The sequence below is a fragment of the Miniopterus schreibersii genome (assembly GCF_964146895.1).
Source record: "Miniopterus schreibersii genome assembly, chromosome: 19".
Taxonomy (NCBI): Eukaryota; Metazoa; Chordata; class Mammalia; order Chiroptera; family Miniopteridae; genus Miniopterus; species Miniopterus schreibersii.
The window spans coordinates 975,663-998,821 of record NC_138119.1 but is presented as its reverse complement, the minus strand read 5'-3'; the positions used below and the strand labels follow the sequence as shown (position 1 = coordinate 998,821).

Sequence of the window (23,159 nt, the reverse complement as noted above, 5' to 3'; positions counted from 1 at the left end):
TCACTGTGGCCTGTTCTGACTCAAGAGAAGCCATTCAGGCCAAAGCAAACTACAGTTTGTCAAGCTGTTAACTTGTTTGGTAGACGGTATCTTTCTTACCAGCACTCCCAACACCCACATCAGTATTTACTGTTTTGTAGCAGTGAACGCACGGGAGGAAGAGGCTGACACAGTTAAGCAGATACGAACTGAAAGGCTCCTCCCTCTAATACTGAGTCCACAGACGGGATATTTCTTGAGAGGCATGGTGGTTAATTTTACCTGTCAACTTGTCTGGGCCACATTGCCCGGATGTGTGGTCTAACATTATCCTGGATGTTCCTGGGAGGGTGCTCTGGAGTGAGTTTTACATTTAAATCACTGGACTTTGAGGAAAGCAGATTGCCCTCCATATGTGGGTGGGCCTCATCCAATCAGTTGAAGACATGAATAGAACCAAAGACTGACCCCCCTCAAGCAAGAGGAATTCTGCCAGCGGACAGTCTTCAGACTTCAGCTGCAGTCTTGGCCATTCCCTGGTCCCCAGCCTCCCAGCCAACTCTGCAGATCTGGGATTTGCCACCCACTATAACGCTAAAGCCAACTTCTTAACAGAAATATATATCCTGTTGGCCGTTTCTCTGGAAAACCCTGACTAATAACAGAGGAATGGAAGGAGGAAAGCAACATCACACCAGGTGACCTGAAGAAACTGAAACATATGACCAAGATTGTTGGGGAAAAAGCTATTTAGCCAAAAAACAAATGGTGGGAAGCAAACTGAGGCTTTAGATGAGCTGAAAGGACAAAATATTTTTTATTTCAATGGACTCTCTAGTCTTACGGTTAGTCAGCAAGTATCGTGATGATCTGGGACCCCAATGAAAGCAACTGTAAATTAAATTCCACAGAACCTCTTTGGTTGGTATTTAATCTAACAAAAGATTTATGCAATTCTACAAAGAAATCAGTGTTACATTTTTCTTAACACTCAACTTAAAACATCAGACATAATAAGATAAATGGGAGAAAATCATGATCAAATGCTAAAAATGTAAACATGAGAAATGTAAACATGGAAACAAATCTCTTTTTAAAAATTGTTTCATTACAAGAAAATTAGCCAGAAAATTGCACAGTTGCAAACAAATCCTCTACGTGAACACAAGGGCTCGTTTGCCATCGTCTTTTTATAGTTATCTCACAAGGAATTTTCCACCCACTAAACCCAGCCTTAACTGCCATAAAAAAAAACACGCAGGCGTTGTTACTGTGTAATATTCCACATGCAGAATCCGCTTTTGTACCACTTTGCTTCACAGAAACTTTAAAATCATTCCTTTCTGAGTTATTTCAGTCATCCACCCCCAAAATCCAATGCAAACAACAAAAAAACTGAAAAACACGGCTGTTTCCCAAAGAAAAGGCCTGTCTCCCATCTCATTTCACCAGCCCGAGGACACACTCGGAGAACAGCTCAGCAAGTCCCGCGGTTTCAAATTCCTCCTGTAACTCATCCAACGATGAAAACTCCTTGACTTCGAACCCCAGGAACCTGCACGGCACAAAAGAAACCGGTGAATGAGCCGAACGTGTCTGAACGTAATCGGCGACCGGGTGGCCCGGGGACCCGCAGCGGGAATGAACAATAAATACCTCGTGTGTTCCGGCTGCACCCTGGTTTCCAACAGCACGCTGGCCATTCTCTCTCTGCATTTCTTCCCGCTCGAGTCCACGTCGACTTTGGAGGTTTTCTGAAGCACCAAGTACTCCTAGACGACAAGGCAGGACGTCAGGGGCGCCTTGCGCTCTGAGTCCCAAGTCCTGGTTCGCAGGGAGCCGTGCACCTGCCGGCTGAGCTTCCTGCCTTGGGGGCCCTCTCCCCTGGATCAGGCGGTGAGAGGTGGCGTGTTTTTACACCCTGGGCGGCACGAAGGGCTGGGGACCAGGAGGTAAGAGTGATGCCATCAGCTGACTCGGGTTTAATCCTGGACTGGATGCCTCCCAGCTCTGGCCCTGGGCTGGCTACCTATGTCCTCTGGGCCTCGGGCACCTGCTCCCCACCTATGGCGAAGTCTCCTGATTCAATGAGTTGACACGTGCAAAGCACTGAGAGTACCAGCCTCGGTCACCGTTACTGTTATCACGCCAGCGTCTGAGTGGCGCTCGAGGTGCAGGGCCCCCCCTTCCCAATGGACGGTGTCTGTTAACAGGGATCTGTAACTCTCGGTTCTCATCTGCAGCCTTATAAACATCTAACAGACATATGTACGTTAAATGGCATTTCAGGGACAGTTAATAAAAAAGAAATAACTCCTTTAAAAGTGCAATTTCCCTACAGTAGCCGAGCCCTAGTCATATGAATAAATACTTGTTAATTAATTGATGGATCCAGTCGAACATCTGCCCGGCGGCTGCATTCAGCCAGACTCCTGGGCTGCCTAAGAGAAAAACCGGAGCCTTTGGGGAAATACGAGCAAGAAAAATAACTTGCATCCATCTTGCCAGCCAGTACCTTACCCGAAAGGACCAGGTTTTATAGATCTATTATAAATCACCTAAAATATGTGGCTCTTAGGTCAGACCCCAAGCCCGGGTCTGCATTAAACCTGAGCTGTTCGCTGTCGCTCGCTACCCGCTGTACCCGGCGCTGAGCTGGGTAACCAGGCGCCGGACGGGTTTGGTGGGGAGAAATCCTTAAGATCATGGGCTGTGCAGCCTCCGTCTGCTTTCAATAAATTCAGCCGCGCTGATTCCCGACCCGGGCCCTCTGAAAGCAAAAGCTCACTCGGCGATTTGCGGCTCTTTTAAGGTGTGAGCTGTAACAAGCCCTTCCCTCGTCTGGGCCCACAGAGCACAGGTGAGGCGAGTTCAGAGCGAGGACCTGAGACGGGTCGGGCGGGAAGCCAGCGGGCGGCAACGGCCTGATGACCCCCTGCACCCACGGGGCACCCCGACTCGGCGGGGGGGACGGGCTCCTCTCTCCGGCCATCACAGGGAGCCAGCTAGAGTCAGACTGTCCCTTTCACTGCCACAAAGCACCATTTTTGCAGAGCCCCGCAAGCCTACACCTCCGAGCCTCACTCAGGGAGGAAAGGTAACTGGGCAGCAACCTGGGGTGCGGGTGGACACAGCTGAGGCCGTTACAGGGCAAACACCAGTTCCCAGAGACGTCCGACGGCCTCTCCCCACGCGGAGAGGCGTGACTTTTAAACAGAACCTTATACTTAATCTTCAAGCTTTTCAAGTGCGTGGTTTTAATTAGAAGTTAAAGATACTCTTTAAAAACAGAGGCCTGTGTGCCCCATCGGCGTAGCCCAGTGGTTGGGCATCGACCTATGAACGAGGAGGTCGCGGTTCGATTCCCGGTCAGGGCAGGTGCCGGGTTTCAGGCTCGATCCCCAGTCGGGGCCTGCGGGAGGCAGCCGGTCAATGACTCTCTCACCACTGATGTTTCTCTCTCTCCCCATCTCCCTTCCTCTCTCTGAAATCAATTAAAAATATATATTTAAAAAAATTAAAAATAAAAATGGAGACCGGTTGGTATGGTGAGAGTGAAAGCAGAAACCCTGAATCCGCTTGTTGTTAACCCCATTTACAGACACATCATTTTAACAGAAAACAGCTGAATTTCCCTTGGACATGAAACTTTCGGGCACCTTGATGCTGTCCCTGTGTCCTTGCAGGAGAATCAGGATGACTTTGCCCATGAACATCAGCCTTCCCGTCAGCCCCAAATCGGACGCCCACTGCCGCAGGGTCTTCACGTATCTGGTCTTCGCTCTCATGTGGTCCAAGTGCAGGAGGGTCATCCACAGCCCCTCGTCCCCTGTCACGCTCGCCGCAGCAGGACGCTCTTCAGGGCCACCTCCCGGTCCCAGCGGGGCGAGGATGTGCCTGAGGTTCTGCTGGACCCAGAGAACCAGCTGGTGGACCATCGGCTCCGGCGGAAGGGCCCGGGCTTGCTCGAGGAGCCTGTCCCTCACGGCCGCGCGCTGCGCCCGGGGCAGGCGCTCGGAGCTGACCGAGATGCCAGGCGGGCACGCGGGGTAGGCGGCCGGCAGGTGGAACACCAGTGCCAAGGGAATGTCCGCACCCGCTGGGCCCTCGGCGCATGTGAGGATCCTGAAAACGGTGCCCTCGGTCTCTGCAAGGCATCCAAAAGGACCGCTCGTTAGCTGCGTGGCACTCGCTCTGACCCGAACACCAACAAGTCAAAGTGCCTGTTTCCTGTGCCAATGTATTTTTCAGATGAAAACTGAGTTCTCTTTGGAAGAGACACACAAGTGAGAAGCCCTGACTTACAGGTTGTTTCCTTCGACCCGCAGGCACATTCATGGATTCCGCACACGGGCCCCCAGGACCTCACCAGCCCTCCCCCCACTTCTATTCAGGTTACCAGAAAGATTGCCCAGCATAAAATGTTTTTCTTCCCAGACTTAACTGATTCTGGAAACCCCTAATGAACTTGTAGGAACCTGCAAAGATATGGCACCATGTATTTATAAAATCAGTAAATAATTTAGAAGTTCCCACTCAATCCAGGGAGGGTCACTGGTGGCTAGCCCACAGCAAAGCAGACACTGGAATCTTGTGTGGGAGTGGGGGTGCCCAGGGAGTTGGGGTGCCTGGGTGCCCAGGGTCACAACTGTCCTGGCCCAGCGACGGCCCGGACTCGCCCTGTCTCACTCCAGACCTGCGAGGATCAGTGTGAGTGAGGGTAACGGTCACAGTGGCAGCAAGGAGACGCCTGCTTGGGGGAGGCCAGGAAACACCTGGTGGTGTCAGAACCTTCTGGTAGCAACTTCTGTCCTCTGACCCGGGCTGACGTGATGGTGGGGGGGGTGGCCGGCAGCCCAGGGTCTGTCTACCGTGGCCTGGTACAGAAGCCCTCACCTTTCCCTCCACCCCAGCTGCCAACATCACACGGCCCCTTTTCAATCACCAAATTGTTCTATTCTCCGATGAACCTCTCAGCAACAACATGTCCTAGGCTGTTACACTGAATTCCTTTAAAATTCAATTACTTATTGATGCCAGAACACAGAATTAAATTAATTAGGAGACATGGCTTCAAAGTCACGCTTAATTAAACAGCAGACAAAGGCCCATAGTGCTCTGGATACTAAGAAATGGTGCTCTCTTCCTACACTTAACTTTTTCTGGTTTTCTCTGACCGGTCAGCAGCACCCTACAGCCGGGTCGTCACAACCCAGGTCACTGCCACTCAGCCTCTTTCGGGAGTGGTGGGAAATCACGGGTGTGATCTTCCAGAATATTGCCAGCTGAGCCACAATAAAGGGATTTGGGGAATCTGATGACCGCTGCCAGCAGGCTGCCTCAGGCCAAAACAATTGGCAATAAGAGGGCAGTGGAGACGGTGGGTGAGAGGAGGACCTGGGGATGCCACCCAATCAGAACAGGTGACAGGAAACAGGATGAGGGAGGAAATACTTGCATATGGATTCTATTTTATTTTTAAATTCGGTATCATCATATTTTGCCAAGTTGGCAATTTAAAGAATAATGCTTTGCAGTAAATTATGATGATATTATTAAGCATAAACTTTGGTAGAATTTGTGAGGGATAGTTGGGTAGCATGTATCAATTATCTGTGTTATTGACTAATTCTGCTTCTAGAAGGTTATTCAAAGAAACAATCACACGCATGCCCTCTAACATAGTTTTATGATAAACATTTAAAAGTAAAAAATTAAAGCTATGCAGTTACTATGATTGGATAGAAATGATTTTTATAAGAGAAAATTTGCAAACAATTTTAATTTTTTTAAAGAGCAATTTGGAAAAATAGGTTGGTATTTTATAAGATAGAATATTATATAGCCACTGAAAATCCTACTATCAGATTATTTAAAACAACTGTTGAGGACGATACAAGGCAGGCTAAGCTCACCCTGGGCACTGTGGCTAAGTGGTTGGAGCCTCGGCCCACAGCACTGCCCACGGAAAGGTCACGGGTTCGATTCTCCCTCGCAGGCTCAATCCCCCACCGGGGTGCAAGCGCGAGGCAACCAATCGTGTCTCGCTCACATTGGTGTTTCTCTCTCTCTCCTTCTCTCCCCTCTTCCCTCCCTTCCACTGTCTCAAAAAAAATTAATGGGGAAAAAATATCCTTAGGGTAGGATTAACAACCACAACAAAAAAGACAGGCCCGGGCTGCGTGGCTCAGCTGTTGAGCATCAACCTAGGACCCAGGAGATGGGGGTTCGATTCCCGGTCAGGGCACATGCCGGGGTCGCAGGTTCGATCCCCAGTCGGGGGCGTGCAGGAGGCAGCGGGTCAATGACTCTCATCATGGATGTTTCTTTCTCCCTCTCCCTCCCTCTCTCTGAAATCAATAAAAAATATATTAAAAAAAAAAAAAAAAGGCAGGCGAGGCTCTCAGGAGAAAGCAGGCCCCTTCCAGTAACTGGTTCCCAGCCTGGGGCACAGCGGTGCTCAGGGAACCTGAGTGGACGATAGAAACCGCCCCTGAGAGGAGCGGACGAAGACACGCGTGGGGGCCGGGAGCCGCCTCGGTCCTGGGCAGAGGCGCCCGCAGCTCCCGGCGCACAGCCGGCTGCGCCCAGACAGCCAACTGCCACTGTGGGGGGGGGGGGGCACGGAAAAGCAGGCCGAACCCCACGCGAGAAACTTCCACGCTGTGTCCCAGAGCCCAGCGGGAATGGACGGCCGTCTGCACCGCGTCCTGCTCCCTAAAGCGCAGTTTGGGCTTTTAAGGCGCAGACAGGGACGGGGGCGGTGTCAGCTGCCCCCCAAAAACCAGCCCGGGACGATCCAAGCCGCGCGCTCCTGGCGCACGGGGCGGGGGCCTTGGAGACGGCGCGGGCCCCGAGTGGAGGCGGACGAGGCCTGACCGCGGCCCCGGGGCCCCCGAGAAGCAACCGGCTGGGAGGCGGGACGGAGGAGGCTCGGGCCGAGCGCGGGGGTCCGAGGCGCAGCGACAGTCACCGCGCCCCCGCCGGCCGGGCGCGTCCAGGCCCCGGCGCCCCGACCGCGGAGAGCGCCCCCAGAGGCCGGACGGCCCAGCGCCGCCAGGGGACCCGACGCGAGGCGCCTCCAGGGGGCGCCGGGCGCGGAACCGGGGGGCTGGGCTTAGACGCGGGGTCAGGGGGCGCCTCTTTTTAAGGTGAGCGCGGGACGGTCACGGGAAGCGCGGGGCAGCGCCTTCCACGGGGGCCCCGCGGGCGCCGGAGCTGGGCGCTCCGAGAGTTTGGGGGAGCGGGGTGGGCGCGCGGGGAGCCCGATGGGCGCGTGGGGCGCCGGAGGCCGGGACCCGCCGGAGGGGGGCGCCCGAGCTGGGCCGCAGGCTCCCCGATCCCAGCAGGGGCGCGGCGCTGGTCTCGCGTAAGGGGGGCCCCCCTTTCCGCCTGCCCCCCGCGCAGCTCGGGCCCCGGGGCGCGCCCCCCTCCCCCGCGCGTTGGTCACCTGAGCGGCTGAGCACCTCCCACTCGCGCGGCCCGCAGAAGATCGCCGCCAGCGCCCGCAGCTCCTCCCGCGCCGGCCCCGCCATCCGCGCCCCGCGCCGCCCCTTCCGCCGCCGCCCGGCCCCGCGCAGCCGCCAGTGGCCACCGGGGGGCGCCCGCGTCTCCGCCCCGAGCGCCGCGGGGGGGGCCGCGTCTCCGCGGGACTTTCCTGGAGGCCCGGGCCCCGCGCGGGGTCGCGGCCGCGGCAGAGCCCTGACCTCGCGGGGCCCGTGGGCGACGGCGCGTGGTTGGGAGAGAAGCGAGCGGGACGGGCTGGGGGCGGGGACTGGCGAGGGGGGCAGACCACGGACGGCCCGGCCCCTGGAGCCCTCACCGCGCGCGCTGAGCCTCCCCTGGGGCAAAAGGCCGGACCTGCCGGGCCCGCCCGAGGTGCCCGCGCCGCCCCACCTTGTGGGAAGTTCTGCGCCCACGTGCCCACCGGCCCCTGCCCGCCGCCCGTGAAACCCCCGGCCTTTGGGGGCACAACCAAGTGTGTAGACGCAGCACAGCTGGGCTTTCAATAGTTTAATTTGTGAAGCTCGGCGCCTTCAGAACAGTGGGGCTGTGACGCCTCCTGAAAGGATCGTCCTTGAACCCGGCGCTGAAGTTTCAGCGTCTGAGCAAGTGACGGCCCCGACGGCCAACCTGCTTCCAGCTCACAAGGGGAGTTCTGTCTGGCGACCCGCTGAGGTTGGGCCAAAACCTTCTGTTTACGTTTTTATTGATTTCTGAGAGAGAGAGACACATCCACGCCAGAGCCTGACACTTCGGCTGCCTCGTGCCCACCCCTGCCCGGGCCGAGCCTGCACCCCGGGCATGTGCCCCGACCAGGACTCGGCTGTGACCACCTGGATCATAGGCTGAGGCTCAACCACTGGGCCACACCTGCCCGGCAAAACCTTTCGTCCTTGGAGTACCACGTTTCAAGTTTGGCAGCTGTCAGAAGTAACTGGCCCAGCTCAAGGAGTCCCACAGTTTTTGTTTGTGTCAGAAATAACATTTTGGGAGATAGGTCTGGGAATTTAGATGGCTGCAGGGTGACCCGGGTCATTGACCTACAAAGGTCAGAACCAGCCGGGCAGATTGTAAGACTGAATCCCTGTTACCACCATCAACCCTGTTCCCACTGCTGCTAAAGAGAGGTTTTCAATTAGGGAGACACCCGCTTCCAGGACCGAGGAATCTACCCCATAGGCTGCCGGAGCAACGCCTGCAGCGGACGCCGTGGGATTTCAGCGACCCCGAGTAAATAAGAGCAATGCCGTGCGTGCAACTGGAAAGACAAAGGTTTATTTAAACTTAGTTATCTCTGATGTGGCCAATTTGTTTAACGTCAAATTTTTTTTAAAGCTCCTTTGAATTATTTCCAAATCGGCAGCAGAGACAGAGGTTTATAATTAGCAGCTAAAGAGCTTGGTGGACAGAAGAATACATTTTCTTATTTAAAATATTACAAGGTTATTTTAGTTCAAAGCCCAATGTTAGTATTAAAAGTGATAGGAAATATGGATTTAGTTATTTATTAATCTATAAAAAAATCAGATGGTTCATACCTTACTTTTAATTTCCCGAATTCAATGTAAGTGATACGAGTGAAATACGAGCAGTTAGCAAGGCTGTGAGCAGTGTCAGGAGGCCGTGGCGAAGCCCGCTGCCCACGGGGTCCAGGAAATGGATATGACTACATCCCTCTAGTTAAAATTTCCTCAACAGGTTTTTTCTTTGCTCTTCCTTCCTCCGTTGACTTTTTCAACTGTTTCTCTGACTCCATTTAGCATGTTCAAATAGGAGTCAGTGGGGATGTCTCTTAAATTGGCCGGTCCTGAGGCCCTGAGGAGGGCACTGCCCTCTGACATTTGGGAGTGATCATCGCAGACACCGCATGTCAGCCTGATATTTCCCCCACTATGAAAATACCAGCTGCATGTCAAATATCCAGAGCTTACCTTAATGTAATGAATTTTCTGATATTCATGGGCTACTGAAAATGCTAAATGTTTAAATGTGGACTGAATGTCTAGACGTATGGATGAATTCTACTTAGAACAGAGTCTCTATCTCCCCCACTCCCCGCCTGTAAAAATGTATGATTTGCTAGAACAATATTATTTATACATACAGCTTTCCTAAATAGTTGCTTCCCCAAGGAGGAGACGTTTTAAATCTCTCACCTCCTGTTAAAACCACCAGCCCAGGAGACAGTTCTTTGAGCACTCCTGGGAAAACACTTCTCACTTTACCGGGAGCAGTGCGTAGAATTAAATTCTCAGCTCTATTCTGATATTTTAAGTCCAACCCCACTTGGGCATAGACGTGAGAACCCACAATTTAAAGAGTAGCAGGAGAGATTAAGGGTTAGTAGCCTGTCAAAAAAAAAAAAAAAGCCGAGAATCCTAATACTGGAGTGCGGAGTGATGGGACAATTATCATATAAAGACTGTAAGAGGAAAACGGCCTTCGAGAATCATTAAGAACAAGCACGGCATCGAATGCCAACTTGCTCCATGAACCTGAACTCCACGAAGCTGTCTCCTGGTTGTATCTGAAGCATTTCCATCTTCACTCATTTCGTAAACCAAGCCTGGGTGCATTCGCCGCTGGCGCAACTCTCCTCTGCGGGCTGCGTGTTGAGACCTAGAGATGAAAGCCACACACCCCCGTCCCAAACACTCCCGCCCTCAATCTAGACGAGTGAAAACACTGGTCCAAGTGCACTCAGCCCCCGAGGGCACGGGGGTTACCACACTTCCTCAGTGGCCCAGAGTTCACTATGGAGACACGGTCGGCAGCGGGGTCTGGGACAGCGTGTGCCCCCACAGGACTTCCCAGAGGATACAGATGTTTGCTGTGCTAGGAACATGGGTTTCCAAAGCACCAACGTAGGGCTCGAGGTTCATTCAGGTGAGAAAAATAGAGCCTGAAACCTCAGAGCTTTAACAAGATACACGTGGTCTTCTGAGGCGGTCAAGTGCAGGGAGGCAGACAGGCCCTGGGCCCGCGGTGGAAGGACCCAAGCTCCTCTTGCTCCCTGCGCAGCGTGGGTCCCCATGGTCACGTCGTGGTCCAGGGTGGCTCCGGAGCTCCAGCCACCAGGTCTACACCTGGTCAGGAGAATGAGACCCCAGCCGATCCCACGGCTGAACTGAGTGGCATGACTGGTCCCACCTGAGAAATGTCATTTTCATTCTGGGGGCCATGCACCCAGCTAAAAGTAGAGGAAGAAAGTATTATTATTCCTTTCTTATTATGGCGAGAGAGAAAGCACCCCTGGGAGACAGCTGGCAGCCCCGCCACCCGGAGCTGAGTTTTGATTGAGAGGTTATGTCGTCAGCCTTTCCCCATCCCTCCACCCCCACCACCCCGACTCTGTTCATCGGTCCTGTCATATTTTTTCATTACATTGCCACTGTCTGTGAATGTTTCTCTCCACTAGAAGTTTCAGTCCCACGAAGCCGGGGCCGTCTGTCTTGTTTTCCTCGGTATCCTCATGTCTTGTTCCTGGCAAATTAGAAATTCAATATACATCTGTTGACGCAGATAAACTCACTGCAAAGTTTATGAGCTCTTCATACAACTGCTGACTCAACAGAGGGATGATGCCCCTACCCCACGCTGGTTACTCTGTGAGGTCTCGGGCTGTCCGTGAAAGGACAAGACAGTGGCTGCCCTTCCGGAGCCCCCGTCGGGTCTGGGAGAGGCATCGACTTTCCTGGGGCAGGGGGACCCATGTGCTGCCAGGAGAAGGGAGGGCCATCAGAGACGGGGCAGGGCATCTGGTTGGGCCGAGTGACAGGGCGGTCACAGGAGGGGAGGAGACGCATTAACGGAGCATCTCCCTGTGCCAGATGCCGGGTCCCACGCTGCTGGTGTGCAGCACAGACGCCTGGGACGCTGCGGCCTAGTGGGAGGCGGGCCTTCAAAGGTCGCCGCTTGGTAATCAGCGTTCTGTTGAAATCTGGGGAGTCCTGAGAATGCCTCCTGCCCCTCAGGAATGTGACAATGACGGTCACGTCCTTCCCAGAAGCACAGGCGCTCCAGCCTTCTTCCTCGCACATCCGGATCCGAACAATAGGCCCTTTGTGGTCGGGTTTCTGTATCTCCCTGATGTGGTTTTCCCTTTGTTCTGTTTTTAGTCGGGAGAAAAACTAAGCCGAGGAAACAGAAAACAATTTCCTTCGCAACACTATCCTACCAGGACGGGGTAATCTCTCTCTGCTGCTTTCCCTTCCTCTCTCTGAAATCAATAAAAAAGACATTTAAAAAAAAAAAAAAGAGCATCATCCTCTGAGATAAAGCAAAGCCAGGCTCTTGCCACTGGGATGTCCCCCCACACTTGGTCCTTGCTATGAATTCCTGCTCTTTAGGTCTGACTCCCACCCCTGCCCCCGAGCCTGTGTCTGGACCCCTCTTCCCTCTGCTGACATCGCTGATGTGGCGGGAGCCTCACTCTTCTAGCCCCACCTTCAGGGTGTCCTCAAATCTTAGCACAGTGACCGGCATACAAACGGCACCGGATGTGTGGGGAGTAAAGCAGACTGAACGAGTGCGTGGGCCCAGGGTCGGCGGAAACAGGCTGGGGTTCACTCTGCCCGGACTCCCCCGGGCTCTGTGATCCCTTTAACACGTTGACACACATCAGAATTAAGCAACGTCTCCGCTTGAGTCCCACTCAGATTAATGAGGAAAAAGAGGAATGAACAGAGGGAGTAGTGGACGGCCCCTGACAAGGCCCCACAGAGTCAAAGGGATGTAATATATAAACGAATAATATGTAACAATTACTAATGTACACTACATGTATGTCGCCACCTTTACAGTAACCTTTTAGCCCCGGCTGGCTCGTTGGTGGGAGTCCTCTGACCACCAGCTGGGGCGGGTGTGGGAGGCAGCCAGTCAATGCTTCTCTCTCTCCCCCCTCCCTAAAATCAACAGAAGCATGTCCTCAGTTGAGGATTAAAAAAAAAATTAAAGTTTTTACATCTGAGTAACAGTTGCCCACTGTTGCCACTCTACTGGACTGTATTATATACAAAGAAAAACAGATTTCGAAGTAAATTATTAAAGCTAAATACACACGAAAAAAGTTTGTTTTTAATCCTTACCTGAGAATATGTTTTTATTGATTTTTATAGAGAGGAAGGGAAAGAGAGAGAGAGAGAGAGAGAGAGAAACATCAATCAGTTGCCTCCCACACGTGCCCCAACCCGGGACTGAATTTACAAGCCTTTGGTGTACCCGACGACGCTCCAACCGACGGAGCCACCCGGTCAGGGCTACAGAAAAGTTTTGACATTTCTGGGCTAAGTCAGGGAGTCATGTGGCAGGTAAATCTATATGGTGTTTATGTCGCAAGAGGAAACCGGACACCCTATGGTACCAGATCCAGCCTGGTTGGAAATAGGTCGTATTTCCACCCCAATGTGTGACTAGGGATTATATTTTATTTACTACTCAGATTAATATTAATCATTAAAAAAAATAACAGTCACTGGAAGAACTAGTAGTGATACAAAACAGTGTAGCCACAGCCATTAAAATGAAGAAGTTATAAAACTTAGATTTTCCTCTGTGGCTGTACAGTTCATGGTCACTAAGAAGTTTCTTTTGTTTTTCCTGTTTTTCTGACGCTTCAACATGCTGGGGACTCGTGACTTAGCTTAAAAGACCAGGTTATGCTGAGGGGCCAGGGGGTGTCACGGAGAAATGTCCTTTCTCTTGACTGGGGTGGTGGCTACATGAGTTTATGCTTTTTGACTGAGCCTTTGAGACCTGTGCTTTTTACTTTACGTACAGCACACCTCAGCGTGTGTGTGTTTAAATATTGGGGGAAACGAGTTAGTAGGTTCCTCACACCTCTGCACGATGCCTTCTCTCTGAGTTTGAGCTGAGTATGCCCTCAGCTTGGAAACTGAGGAAATGTATCTTTACAAATCTTTTAGCCTCGCCACTGCTTGACTTTTATGTCATAACAACAAATCTTGGCAAGAAAGAGCTGCGGGTCTCAAGTGTCATCAAGTGGCACCAACCTGTCTCTGGGAGGGGACGTGAAGGAACCGAAGGAAACCAACCCGTCCTTCACGCGGCAGGCTGTTCCGAGCCAAGGAGCTCAGTCTATTGGTGTAAAAAACAAGCCACATGTGTCGACACCACTACACCTCATTTTATACAGACTGAAGAGCGCTTACTCAGATATGTTTAATGCACTAAATGAGCTCAGTATTTTAAATCCTGTTAGGAATTTTTGGGTTTTTGCTAAGTGAGGGACCTGCGGGGGGCCGTCTGCCGTGGGCAGGCCAGTCCTTGGGTGCACACGTCTTACACATTTTCACGTCTCCAACGTGGAGATGCCCTCCGCCGGGCAGCAGCCAAGACTGACGTGGTTTCTGCGGGTATCACTGGGGGGTTTGTCACACGAAAAGCAGGCCACTGCCATCATTCCGAGCTCTGGTACATTTACACATTTGACTAGTTATCATAAAGAGCAACCGAGTCGCAGGAAACAAGTGAACCACCCAACTAAGTCAGAGACATGGACACTGTCAGGGGGACCCCGTCCCAGTCCATCCTGCCCTGGACTCTGCACAGAGGCCACCGAGCGCCCCGCAGCCCACACTCAGGGCCACTAAAGACACAGACACCCACAGACCACCCAACATGGAGCCCACCAAGGTGAGGGGCCGTTAGCGCAAGGCCGGCTTCCTGCGATCACCGAGGAGTCAGGGTTTTTGTTTCGCTGGAAGGGGAATGCGCACCTCTCCCGCCACTGAAGCCCTTTGTCCCTTCCTGTGTCACTGTCCCCAAGTTTCCATCGCTCCCTGAGTTTTATGCTTGGGGAACCCGCGCATCACCCCCTCGCGCTCCGCACCCCTGCGGGCCCCCAGCTGCTCGGGGAGCCTCGGCGGGTCTCAGCGGTGATTTGGGGAAACCAGAGGCTGGGTCGGAGGGAGGGATGGACGGATGGACGGATGGACGGATGGACGGAAGGAAGGAAGGAAGGAAGGAAGGAAGGAAGGAAGGAAGGAAGGAAGGAAGGAAGGGGACCGCTGTGCCCTAAACACCGGGCCCCCGGGGCAGAGGCTGGCACAGGCCTCGGACAAACCAGTTACAGGGGAGCCCCCGGGACACCCGTCCGGTGACCAGTCTCTAGACCCGGGAAGAGTCGCCAGTTCGCCGCATCACCGTTTTGGGGGCATGGTTAAGGACCCCCCGAAAAGGAGGGAGCCCCGCGGCGCACTTGGGTGAGGCCCAGGGCTGGGGCCTAAGGGTGGCTGCTGTGGGAGGCAGCGGGAGGGCGCTGGCACGTGGCCTGTGGCCCGTCCCCTGCCCGCGGCGCTGCTATTTTAATTCAGAGACTCAGCCGTTTCTCTGCCAGGCTTCGCTCGGCCTTTCGCGTGACTCGGGCCCAGCCATTCCCACTCCGCTTGGCTGCGGCTCCGCTGCCCATCCCGGGACGTCCTGGGGCCGCGAGGGGGGCAGGGCGCCAGCCAAGCTTGGCCGGGCCGGGGAGGCCGCGTGAGACGCAGGGCACCCGGGGGAGAGAGGGCACCCAGGGGAGAGCAGGCACCCGGGGGAGAGCAGGGCACCTGGGGGAGAGCAGGGCACCCGGGGGAGAGCAGGGCACCTGGGGGAGAGCAGGGCACCCGGGGGAGAGCAGGCACCCGGGGGAGAGCAGGGCACCTGGGGGAGGGAGGGCACCCGGGGGAGAGCGGGGCACCCGGGGGAGAGCAGGGCACCTGGGGGAGGGAGGGCACCCAGGGGAGGGAGGGCACCCGGGGGAGAGCGGGCACCCGGGGGAGGGAGGGCACCCGGGGGAGAGCAGGCACCCGGGGGAGGGAGGGCACCCGGGGGAGGGAGGGCACCCGGGGGAGGGAGGGCACCCGGGGGAGAGCGGGCACCCGGGGGAGGGAGGGCACCCGGGGGAGAGCAGGCACCCGGGGGAGAGCGGGCACCCGGGGGAGAGAGGGCACCCGGGGGAGAGAGGGCACCCGGGGGAGAGCGGGCACCCGGGGGAGAGCGGGCACCCGGGGGAGAGAGGGCACCCGGGGGAGAGAGGGCACCCGGGGGAGAGCGGGCACCCCGGGGAGAGAGGGCACCCGGGGGAGAGAAAGGCACAGCTGCCCAAGTGCTAACCCTGAAGAGCCGGTGAGCACGCGTCCCGCCGGCCAGCGGGGCTGGAAGGGGCCGCGTGGGGCTCAGGCTGGGGGGGATCTTTATTAGTCCCCCCACATAAAGCACAACCAGAACCACAATAAAAAAACTAAATTGCTGGTTTAGTGGCCAATAAATGTGATAACACTGATTCGTGAATTACCAAGGCTCACATTTTTGTCAAGAAACCGAAAGTTCTTCAGCCTTCTGGAAATAAATGAGGAGGTGAGGTCTTGAAAATGTTAAATTTATTTTGAAAGACTTCCAAAATCTTTATGGCCATTAAATATGAACATTATATATTCTCAGGACAAAAAAAAAAAAAATGTATCACTCCAGCTACTGCATTTACTGCAGTTTTCAAGTAGCATTTTTCAAATGAAATCTACATCTAAAATTATTACAAATTCTAATAATTACCAAAACATTTCATAACCCATCCTAGTTATAAGTTAGCAAGCGTGTTATCGGTGCAAATATCCCTTAAGAAGGAGACATAAACTGGAAGCCAACCGGGCAGGAAATGAAAACATACAGCACATTCTATTTATATTTTTAGGCTCCATTAGCCAAGACATAGCAAATGCCTTCGTGTACCTTAATTACCGAAGGAATTACAAAAATACACAGACAAAGACATTCATAGGCAGGTGACATTACGAGCTCTCAGCCGCAGGCACTGTGTTTGTGTCTTTGAGATTTAGAAACACGCCTCCTTGGCTTTGGTCTTAAACACGGAGCTTGGTGTCGAAAGTGTCCGCTCCTCCGGGACATGGGTTATAAGCATTTTCTTTTTCTTTTAAATGTATTTTTATTTTACTGACTTTTTTCGGTGTGAGCATGTTCAACACAAACCCGCAGCGGCCCAGTTCTCCGCCACCCAAACTGGGTCCCAGCGCGGGGACTCCTTCCGTGGGGCGCGAGGCCTGCGCCCGGGGCGGCGTCCTTGGAAAACCCGCATAAAGCCATTTGCCGCCCCGTTTTTGAAAGAAACGCGACGGTGAGTTGGCGCAGGAAAGCGCAGGGCCCCGCACGCTGCCCCCAGCGGGCGCCCGGGGCTGTCGCACCCTCGGGCCCCAGCGGCCCCGCCCGCCCTGGGCTTGAGGACGGACCTGGGGTCCCCGGGGTGCCCGCCCGCCGCCCGCAGAGGCTCCGCGGCCCAAACGCGTCCCTCCGCCCCCGCGGCTAAACCGGTTTCAGAAAAGAGCGGCTACAGGTGCGTCCCCGCAGCGCCGCCGCGTCACGAGCTTCGCCGCGGCTGTGCGCACACGCGACCCGGTGCCAGACGCCTCCTGCCGCCTCGTGACCCTCGGAGCTTCGTGTGACCGCCGCCCACACCGCCGGCGGCGCGCGTTTTCAACAAGAACGTTCTTGGGACCGTCTACGTTCGCCCCAAGAGACCCGGGAGCTTACGGGCGCGGAGAGGCCTCCGAAGTCCCCGCAGAAAGGCGGTGGCGTCGGGAGGGAGGCGCTGATGACGCAGGTGGGAGGTGCGGGTGACGCGTGGGAGATGCTGGTGACGTGGGGGAGGGGCTGGTGACGTGGGGGAGGGGCTGGTGACGTGGGGGAGGCTCTGATGACGCAGGTGGGAGGTGCTGGTGGCGTCATTCGGGCCTTACGTCATTTGGGCCTTAGGGGGAGGCGCGGGGAGGCTCCACGGAGGGGCTTCCGGGTGCGGCAGGCGCCCCAGGGCTTCCCGGGGAACACGGGTCCGGTGCCCCCCCCCCCCCCGGCCCAGGGCCCGCCGCCTCGCCCCTGCCCCACACGCATCCTGCCCCGGGTCCGAGCCCACTCCCAGCAGCCTCCGCGTGTCCGCGGCCCACCGGCCGTGGTTAAGGCCGGGACCGTGCGCGGGCCCCGGCCTCCGGACACACGCGGGTCCCCTGCTGCGCTGGGTGGGACCCGCCGAGAAACACGGAGCCACAGCCGTGCGGCGTATCCCACGGGCGCTCCCTCCGGAATTCAGGGCACACGCGTGGCCGCCCACGAAGCAGCGCGGAGGCCGTCCACAGCCACGAGCCCGGGCCGAGCGCAGTCAAGGGCACGTTGCCGGCTGGAGCCAAGAGGCCTCTGGACGTGGGACCCGCGCGGGTTTATTCCCACCGTGTCTCTCGGGGCGTTTGTGTCCCTTAGAGATGAGGCGACAGGCGCGAGCCTTGCGGCGCTTTCCGCCGTAGGCCTCCGGGGACGACTGCGCCGAGCACGCGGTCGCGGGTGGGCCCAGCGCTCGGGTCCCCGCGAAGGCGGGTCCCGGAGAGAACCGCCGGGCACGAGGGAGAAACGGCGGGAGCGCGCCGCCGACGCCGTCCTGAATTTAAACGCAAACGGGGCTCATGCCAAAGGCTCGGCCGCAACCTCCCCCCGGGAAACGAGCCGAGGGCGCCGCCCACGGTGCCCACGCCACGGGCTGCCCCTCAGCGTCAACGTCTCGAGAGCACCCTGACTTTCTAGGCGACCCCACACGAAGACCAGGCTGGCAGGTCTCTCTACCAAACAAGACTTGCTTACCACGCGTCCCCGTCTGCTTTTATTGTCTGTAACCATCTTAACAGTCGTTAAGCCAGGCCGGCACCGAGCCCTTGAAGTGAATCCGGGCGCCCAACGCGCGTCGAGTGCGAAATGGCGGCGACAGTGCGGCGCGAACGTTCCGCTTGCTCGGGAGTCGGGCTGCCTCCCGGGGGACGGGGCTCGAGGCCGCCCGGCTGCGGTGCAGCGCCCGTGGGACGCGATCGAGGCCGCCCGGCTGCGGCGCCCGTGGGACGCGATCGAGGCCGCGCCCCCAGCCAGGCTGCGCGCTGCAGAGGCGGCCGCGGCGGGTGCGGGGCCTGGAGGCGGTTCGCCGTCGGGAAGCGGCGGGAGCAGCAGCTGCTGACCGGGGAACCGCAGCCTTTCCCTGGAAACGCTCGCGTCTCAACCCCCATCTGCGGGGAGCGGCGGGACTGGTCGGCGGCGCTGCCCGCACGAAAGGGCCGCGGCAAGAACGGAAACCCTGCGTGGGCGCGCGCTCCACGTGCCACCCTGACGGCCGTGGAAGGTCTGCGTCCGGAGACTAGAGGTATTCAGAGTCAAAAATATGTACGTCAAGTTTTCTTTCTTTCTAAAGGAACTAATTTCCAAAATAGTTCTCTAATATAAACGTTTTCCTTTTGAAAAGCCAGTTTTCTTGCCAAAGAGCGAGAGAAACGGCTGTTTTCCCTCCCCCATGCTTAAGTGCCTAGGAGGTGGGAGGCACTAAATTTAGTAACAAATTATCCATGTAATATTAGCTCCAAAAACAAGTACCTGTATTTTACATCACTTTAAGTCTTTCAGAAACAAGCCACGCTCCTTTTCTCACTTGGTTACTGAGTTTCCGCGATCCTGAACCCGCGCTGAGGGAGGCCCCGCTGCCCCAGACGCCGCTGGGATCCCGGTCCCAGACCGCGCAGCGCGCTCCCCGGCGGAGGGAGCCCTGCGGCGCAGGGGCAGGCGAACCATCTTTTGGTTTGGGTTCGCTTGAATTCAAGTATTCACCACCGGTTAAATTAAATTTCTGTTTTTCTTAGGTAAGAACTATTACTAAAGTCAAGTACTCGAGAAAGATAAATAAAGGCAGTAACAGCTAACTTTATGGTTCTACAACAGAACCAAGGCCAACACTCACAAAACAAACAAAGCAGTCACCAGCCACTGATCGTCAGGTAAGACAACAATCTTGGTGATCGGTATAGCTGGATTAAATTAGCTGGTTTTTTCCTGTCCCTTAGGAAAGATGGAAATTTCAAAGCCTCCAAACTAAGCAAGTGTGGGTGTAAACTCTGAGTAAAACAAATACTGACTTTTTCGTAGTGTTGGTCTCATCAAAACAAGACTCACCTTAGGAACATGATAAACACATTACAGAATACTTTGTGTTCTGAACTCTGGGCATGTTTTGCAAATAGAAATAACATTTTTCATAGAAAAACTGCAAGGGAAGCTGAGAGGAGTGTTAAAGCTATTTCCTGGTGATTCCTCCTACTGGCCTTGGTAGTCACCTATAACATGCATTTTAGAAGGAGGCATTCATCTCTTGAAGAGTTCTATAAGATCTGCCTTAAACCTCACTATAAAAGAGCAATATAAAATGCTAAAAATAGGAATAATAAAGTGATGTCTGAAGAACCTAAAAATGCAGAAAATATTTTCCATGACCACTAATTAAATATCCCCAAAGGAAGTAAAATGCTCCATCATTAATAGGTGACATCATATCTAAATGAAAAACACATCACTTGTAATAGCCTCAGAAAAAGAACATTTCAGCAATTTAGAAATTAAACCCTACGCAGCCATAGGCAAGGAGTACAGAACAACAGAATGCTGAGAGTTGTTTACAGGCTTGAGAGCAGCTCCCGTTCTTCCAGCAAAATTGGTAACAGAAAGGCACCTGTGCGAAGGGCCACAGTCCCCTTTTCACGGAGGAAAATGCAGATGCAGGTTAACAGAGCTCTGAAAAGATTCACCACTATATTTATAACTTTTTATTTAAACCTTTAAGTTTTTATCCATGCTTATAAGGCAGAAGAAAATCAGAAATCTTGGGATAAAAACAAAAATTTTAGTTACTCTTTGCTACAGGTAAATATTTTAAAAAAGAGACACTGAAACCCTAGATTAACACATATAATTAATATGGAAGCAGAAGAACATGCCAAGAATTCACCCCATCAGTCGATGTAACGTGGGTAGTAACCAGGTGAGCTGATATCAGTTGATGTAATGTGGGTAGTAAGGAGGTGAACCAATCATCGGTTGCCGAGTTCAGTCCAGTTTTCCATTCTGAACTCTGTCGTTGGCTTTCTCTTGTCTGATGAGAGAGAGGACTTTGAGGCAGCCCTTTGTAATTTTGACCATCCACATGACGTTCATCACATCCAAGATGAAGCACGTGGATACCCAGGAGCGCTGAATCAACAGGCCCAGCCTGGCGTAGGCCTCTGTTTCCACCGTGGAGTACAGGAAGCCGTAGAAAGGAGGAATGGGGGCGATGCGCACAATAAAGAACACCACGGTCATGAGGATGCCGTTGACGACGTTAGCCTTGGAGAACTTGGGATACTTCAGAGTTTCAAGGAACCACCTGGAGAAAATTTAAGAAACATCACATTTACTCTGCATCTCTGAGGATTAATGATTTTAATTTTAGTTTTAAAAACTCAGTGAACATCCCCCTAAGACTTATGTGAAGAGGCAAAGGACACATGTAGAAACAGTTACAGATGTGTGCATACGCCCTGCAGGTTAGTATACTCCAGCTGTCAGCTGGGAGGGCACAGACCATGATGCCCGGTAGCCGTGAGCACACCGGGCCCAGATCATGGTGTCTAGAACCATTCTCCACAAAAGGAACCAGGACTGCTTGAGAAGCAGCTGGTTCTACGGCTGGGACAGAGAGAATACGCAATAGAAATCTAGGGTTTTTTTAGTGCCAGGAAGTAAGAAAGTGCTCAAGAGACAAAAGGGTGAGGTTATATCCAAGGGGGGGAAAACAATGGAACTAGCTCCCAAAGGCAAAAACTGGAACAACTTCAGCAACCAAATAAATGATGTAGTGCTGGATCGTAACCACGCAGTCCTCCAACCCTGAGCCCAAGGCCGCAAAACGTCTCCTCAGACACTCTCAGCTGTACATCAAGTGCAGAGGTCTCTTGCCCTCTCCAAGGCTCACTGCCTCTTCACCCCTGCTCTGGGTCCCCCGTCACTCAGGTGCCCCCTTTCCCCTGCTCCATCCAGTTCCCCATCCACCGTCGGATTCCTTCTCCGCCCTTACCAACATGCTCAGTCCTTCCTAATTCAGAAATCTCCCTCTGCTTGTAGAAGTTCCTGCCGCCCTTCCCGGCCCCGCACAATATGACCGCCTTCCCCTCCAAAAGAAATCCGTCACCCGTGGCTTCCCCACAGCCACGACAGTGGATTCACCGGAGCCTTTGTCCCAGGTGGCCTTTCTAAAGCATGTGGCACTGCCGGCCCCCAGCCTTCCCTCTGCCCTCTCCGTCTGTGCTGCTTCTGCCTGTCCCGTACCTACCTGTGCTTCGCAGGGACCATCTCCTTCCACGTGCTCCACGCCAAGGCCACTTTGTCCACTCTCAGGGGCTCGGCACCCCACACAGATCTCTGGTTTCAAGTCCTCTCTTAAGCTCTACTTGTGCTTCCACATTTCTTCACCTGACTAACCACAAATTCTCAAACGTGCCTATAACACAACATGCCTGAAATCCATGCCCTGCACCATGTCTGACCTCCCCTCCCCCCATGACCACCACCTCGGAAAACCGCCTGTTTCCCTCCCAATCCTCCCACCCTTGTTCAGTGGGGTCACGAGGGGCTCTGTCACCGAGTCAGAACATGCAGTCGTCCTAGACTATCCCTACAGTCGTCACCAAGCCCTGTCCAGGTCACCTCCTGAAATCTTTGTACTCCTTCCCTGACATCCCATTCCACTGCCACCATCAGAATTGGGGGCTTCTCCACGTCTCCCCTCGATGCCTTTCTCTCTGATGCCAAGAGTTCGACACTATATTTAGCCTGTTCTCCAAGCACTTCACACTTTCCAAACTGTGGGTTGTCTGGAAAGGTGATTACCTACAAGCCCAGACCAAAGACCATGCCCTTTGGTGTCCTGTCCCGTCACTGAGTTTATCTCCTAACGGTTTTCCCACGTGACTAGAGCCCGGCCTCAGCCCAGTCCCACTACCTCCAGGTGAGACAGCACCTGACGGGCTGGTCCCCATCTCCCTCTCCAGGCCAGAGGGGCCACTCACTCTGCTGGAATCCACAGCTTCTTATCAAACGAGAACCCTCTTTCATTCCACAAATGAAGGCTTAGCAGTCTGACAACACGTGCAGGGCTGAGGTGGAGGAAAGCTCGCTCTGTAACCACCATCCCAGGTATTGGTGAGCCAAGTACAGAGAAGGGACAGCAGAGTCTACGTCTGTCGCCTCCCTTAGCCCCACAGAGAAATATCTGCCCTTAAAGGGATCTGAACCTTTCAATTCAGGTTCCTGAGAGCTAATGTGCTGTGGTACTCACTCCACTATTTACAAATCATATAAAAACATTTTGGCGTATTGTGTATTTTGTATTGTTTTTGTATTATCCAGTCTAACTTGTTGGCTTTATCTGTTCTAATTCACGTTTGGAAAGAGGTGAGGGCCGACTCACAGGAGAGAAAGGAAGACAGACAAAGAGACGGGAGAGAAGGGAGAAAGAACTAAGCCTCGCGGAGCCGGGCCTGTGAGCCGGAGGAGCTGGGGGCAAGGGTCAGAGGCCGCCCTGGCGCCTGGGAGAGCTGGGGCCCGGGCACTGCAAGTTCAAGAGGAGTGGAGGGAATGTTAACGAGCGTCGCTGTGAGCAACAAGCCGGACCTTTGTGACAGCCCTGGAAAGAGCCCAGTGGGAATCTGGATGCTGCACTGCTGCTGGGACTCGACACAGAGCCTGGGCCCGGAGCCGACCCTGCTTTTATCTTGGTGGCAAATGGGATTCTCTCAGGCGTGTAAATACTTATATTTAACAAACTAACT

General features: G+C 54.3%; 2 protein-coding genes and 1 long non-coding RNA gene across 18 annotated transcripts in view; all 3 read right to left on the bottom strand.

Moving 5' to 3' along the window:
- Positions 1–772: 772 nt before the first annotated feature.
- RWDD3 (RWD domain containing 3) lies at positions 773–7,541 on the bottom strand. The gene is made up of 4 exons (XM_081120570.1): positions 7,430–7,541; positions 3,639–4,126; positions 1,636–1,751; positions 773–1,534 (listed from the first exon to the last, which is right to left on the bottom strand). The coding sequence occupies exons 1-4, from the start codon at positions 7,512–7,514 to the stop codon at positions 1,420–1,422; spliced, it is 804 nt and encodes a 267-aa protein (XP_080976696.1). The 5' UTR covers positions 7,515–7,541; the 3' UTR covers positions 773–1,419.
- A 1,479-nt stretch (positions 7,542–9,020) lies between these two features.
- LOC308548685 lies at positions 9,021–11,169 on the bottom strand. The gene is made up of 3 exons (XR_013997650.1): positions 11,074–11,169; positions 10,867–10,965; positions 9,021–10,672 (listed from the first exon to the last, which is right to left on the bottom strand). It is a non-coding gene; the product is annotated as an uncharacterized lncRNA (long non-coding RNA).
- Positions 11,170–19,136: 7,967 nt separating this feature from the next.
- The window catches only part of LOC308548598 (TLC domain-containing protein 4-like), a 46,405-nt gene continuing 42,382 nt past the window's right edge, over positions 19,137–23,159 (bottom strand). For 15 of the 16 annotated variants that reach the window (XM_081120312.1, XM_081120305.1, XM_081120299.1 and 12 more), the window contains one exon: positions 19,205–20,716. In XM_081120312.1, the coding sequence (XP_080976438.1) occupies positions 20,398–20,716 (319 nt within the window). In that variant the 3' untranslated portion in view covers positions 19,205–20,397. Of the gene's footprint in view, positions 20,717–23,159 lie in introns of all 16 variants that reach the window. The other variant, XM_081120298.1, reaches the window with a different exon arrangement.

Bases quoted from the DNA above. Each gene is read 5' to 3' on its own strand.
- RWDD3 (XM_081120570.1), bottom strand. From the start codon at position 7,514: ATGGCGGGGCCGGCGCGGGAGGAGCTGCGGGCGCTGGCGGCGATCTTC. The intron at 4,127-7,429 runs GTGACCAACGCG...GATGCCTTGCAG, and splicing joins GGAGGTGCTCAGCCGCTCAG to AGACCGAGGGCACCGTTTTC. The intron at 1,752-3,638 runs GTGCCCGAAAGT...CTTGTCGTCTAG, and splicing joins GACACAGGGACAGCATCAAG to GAGTACTTGGTGCTTCAGAA.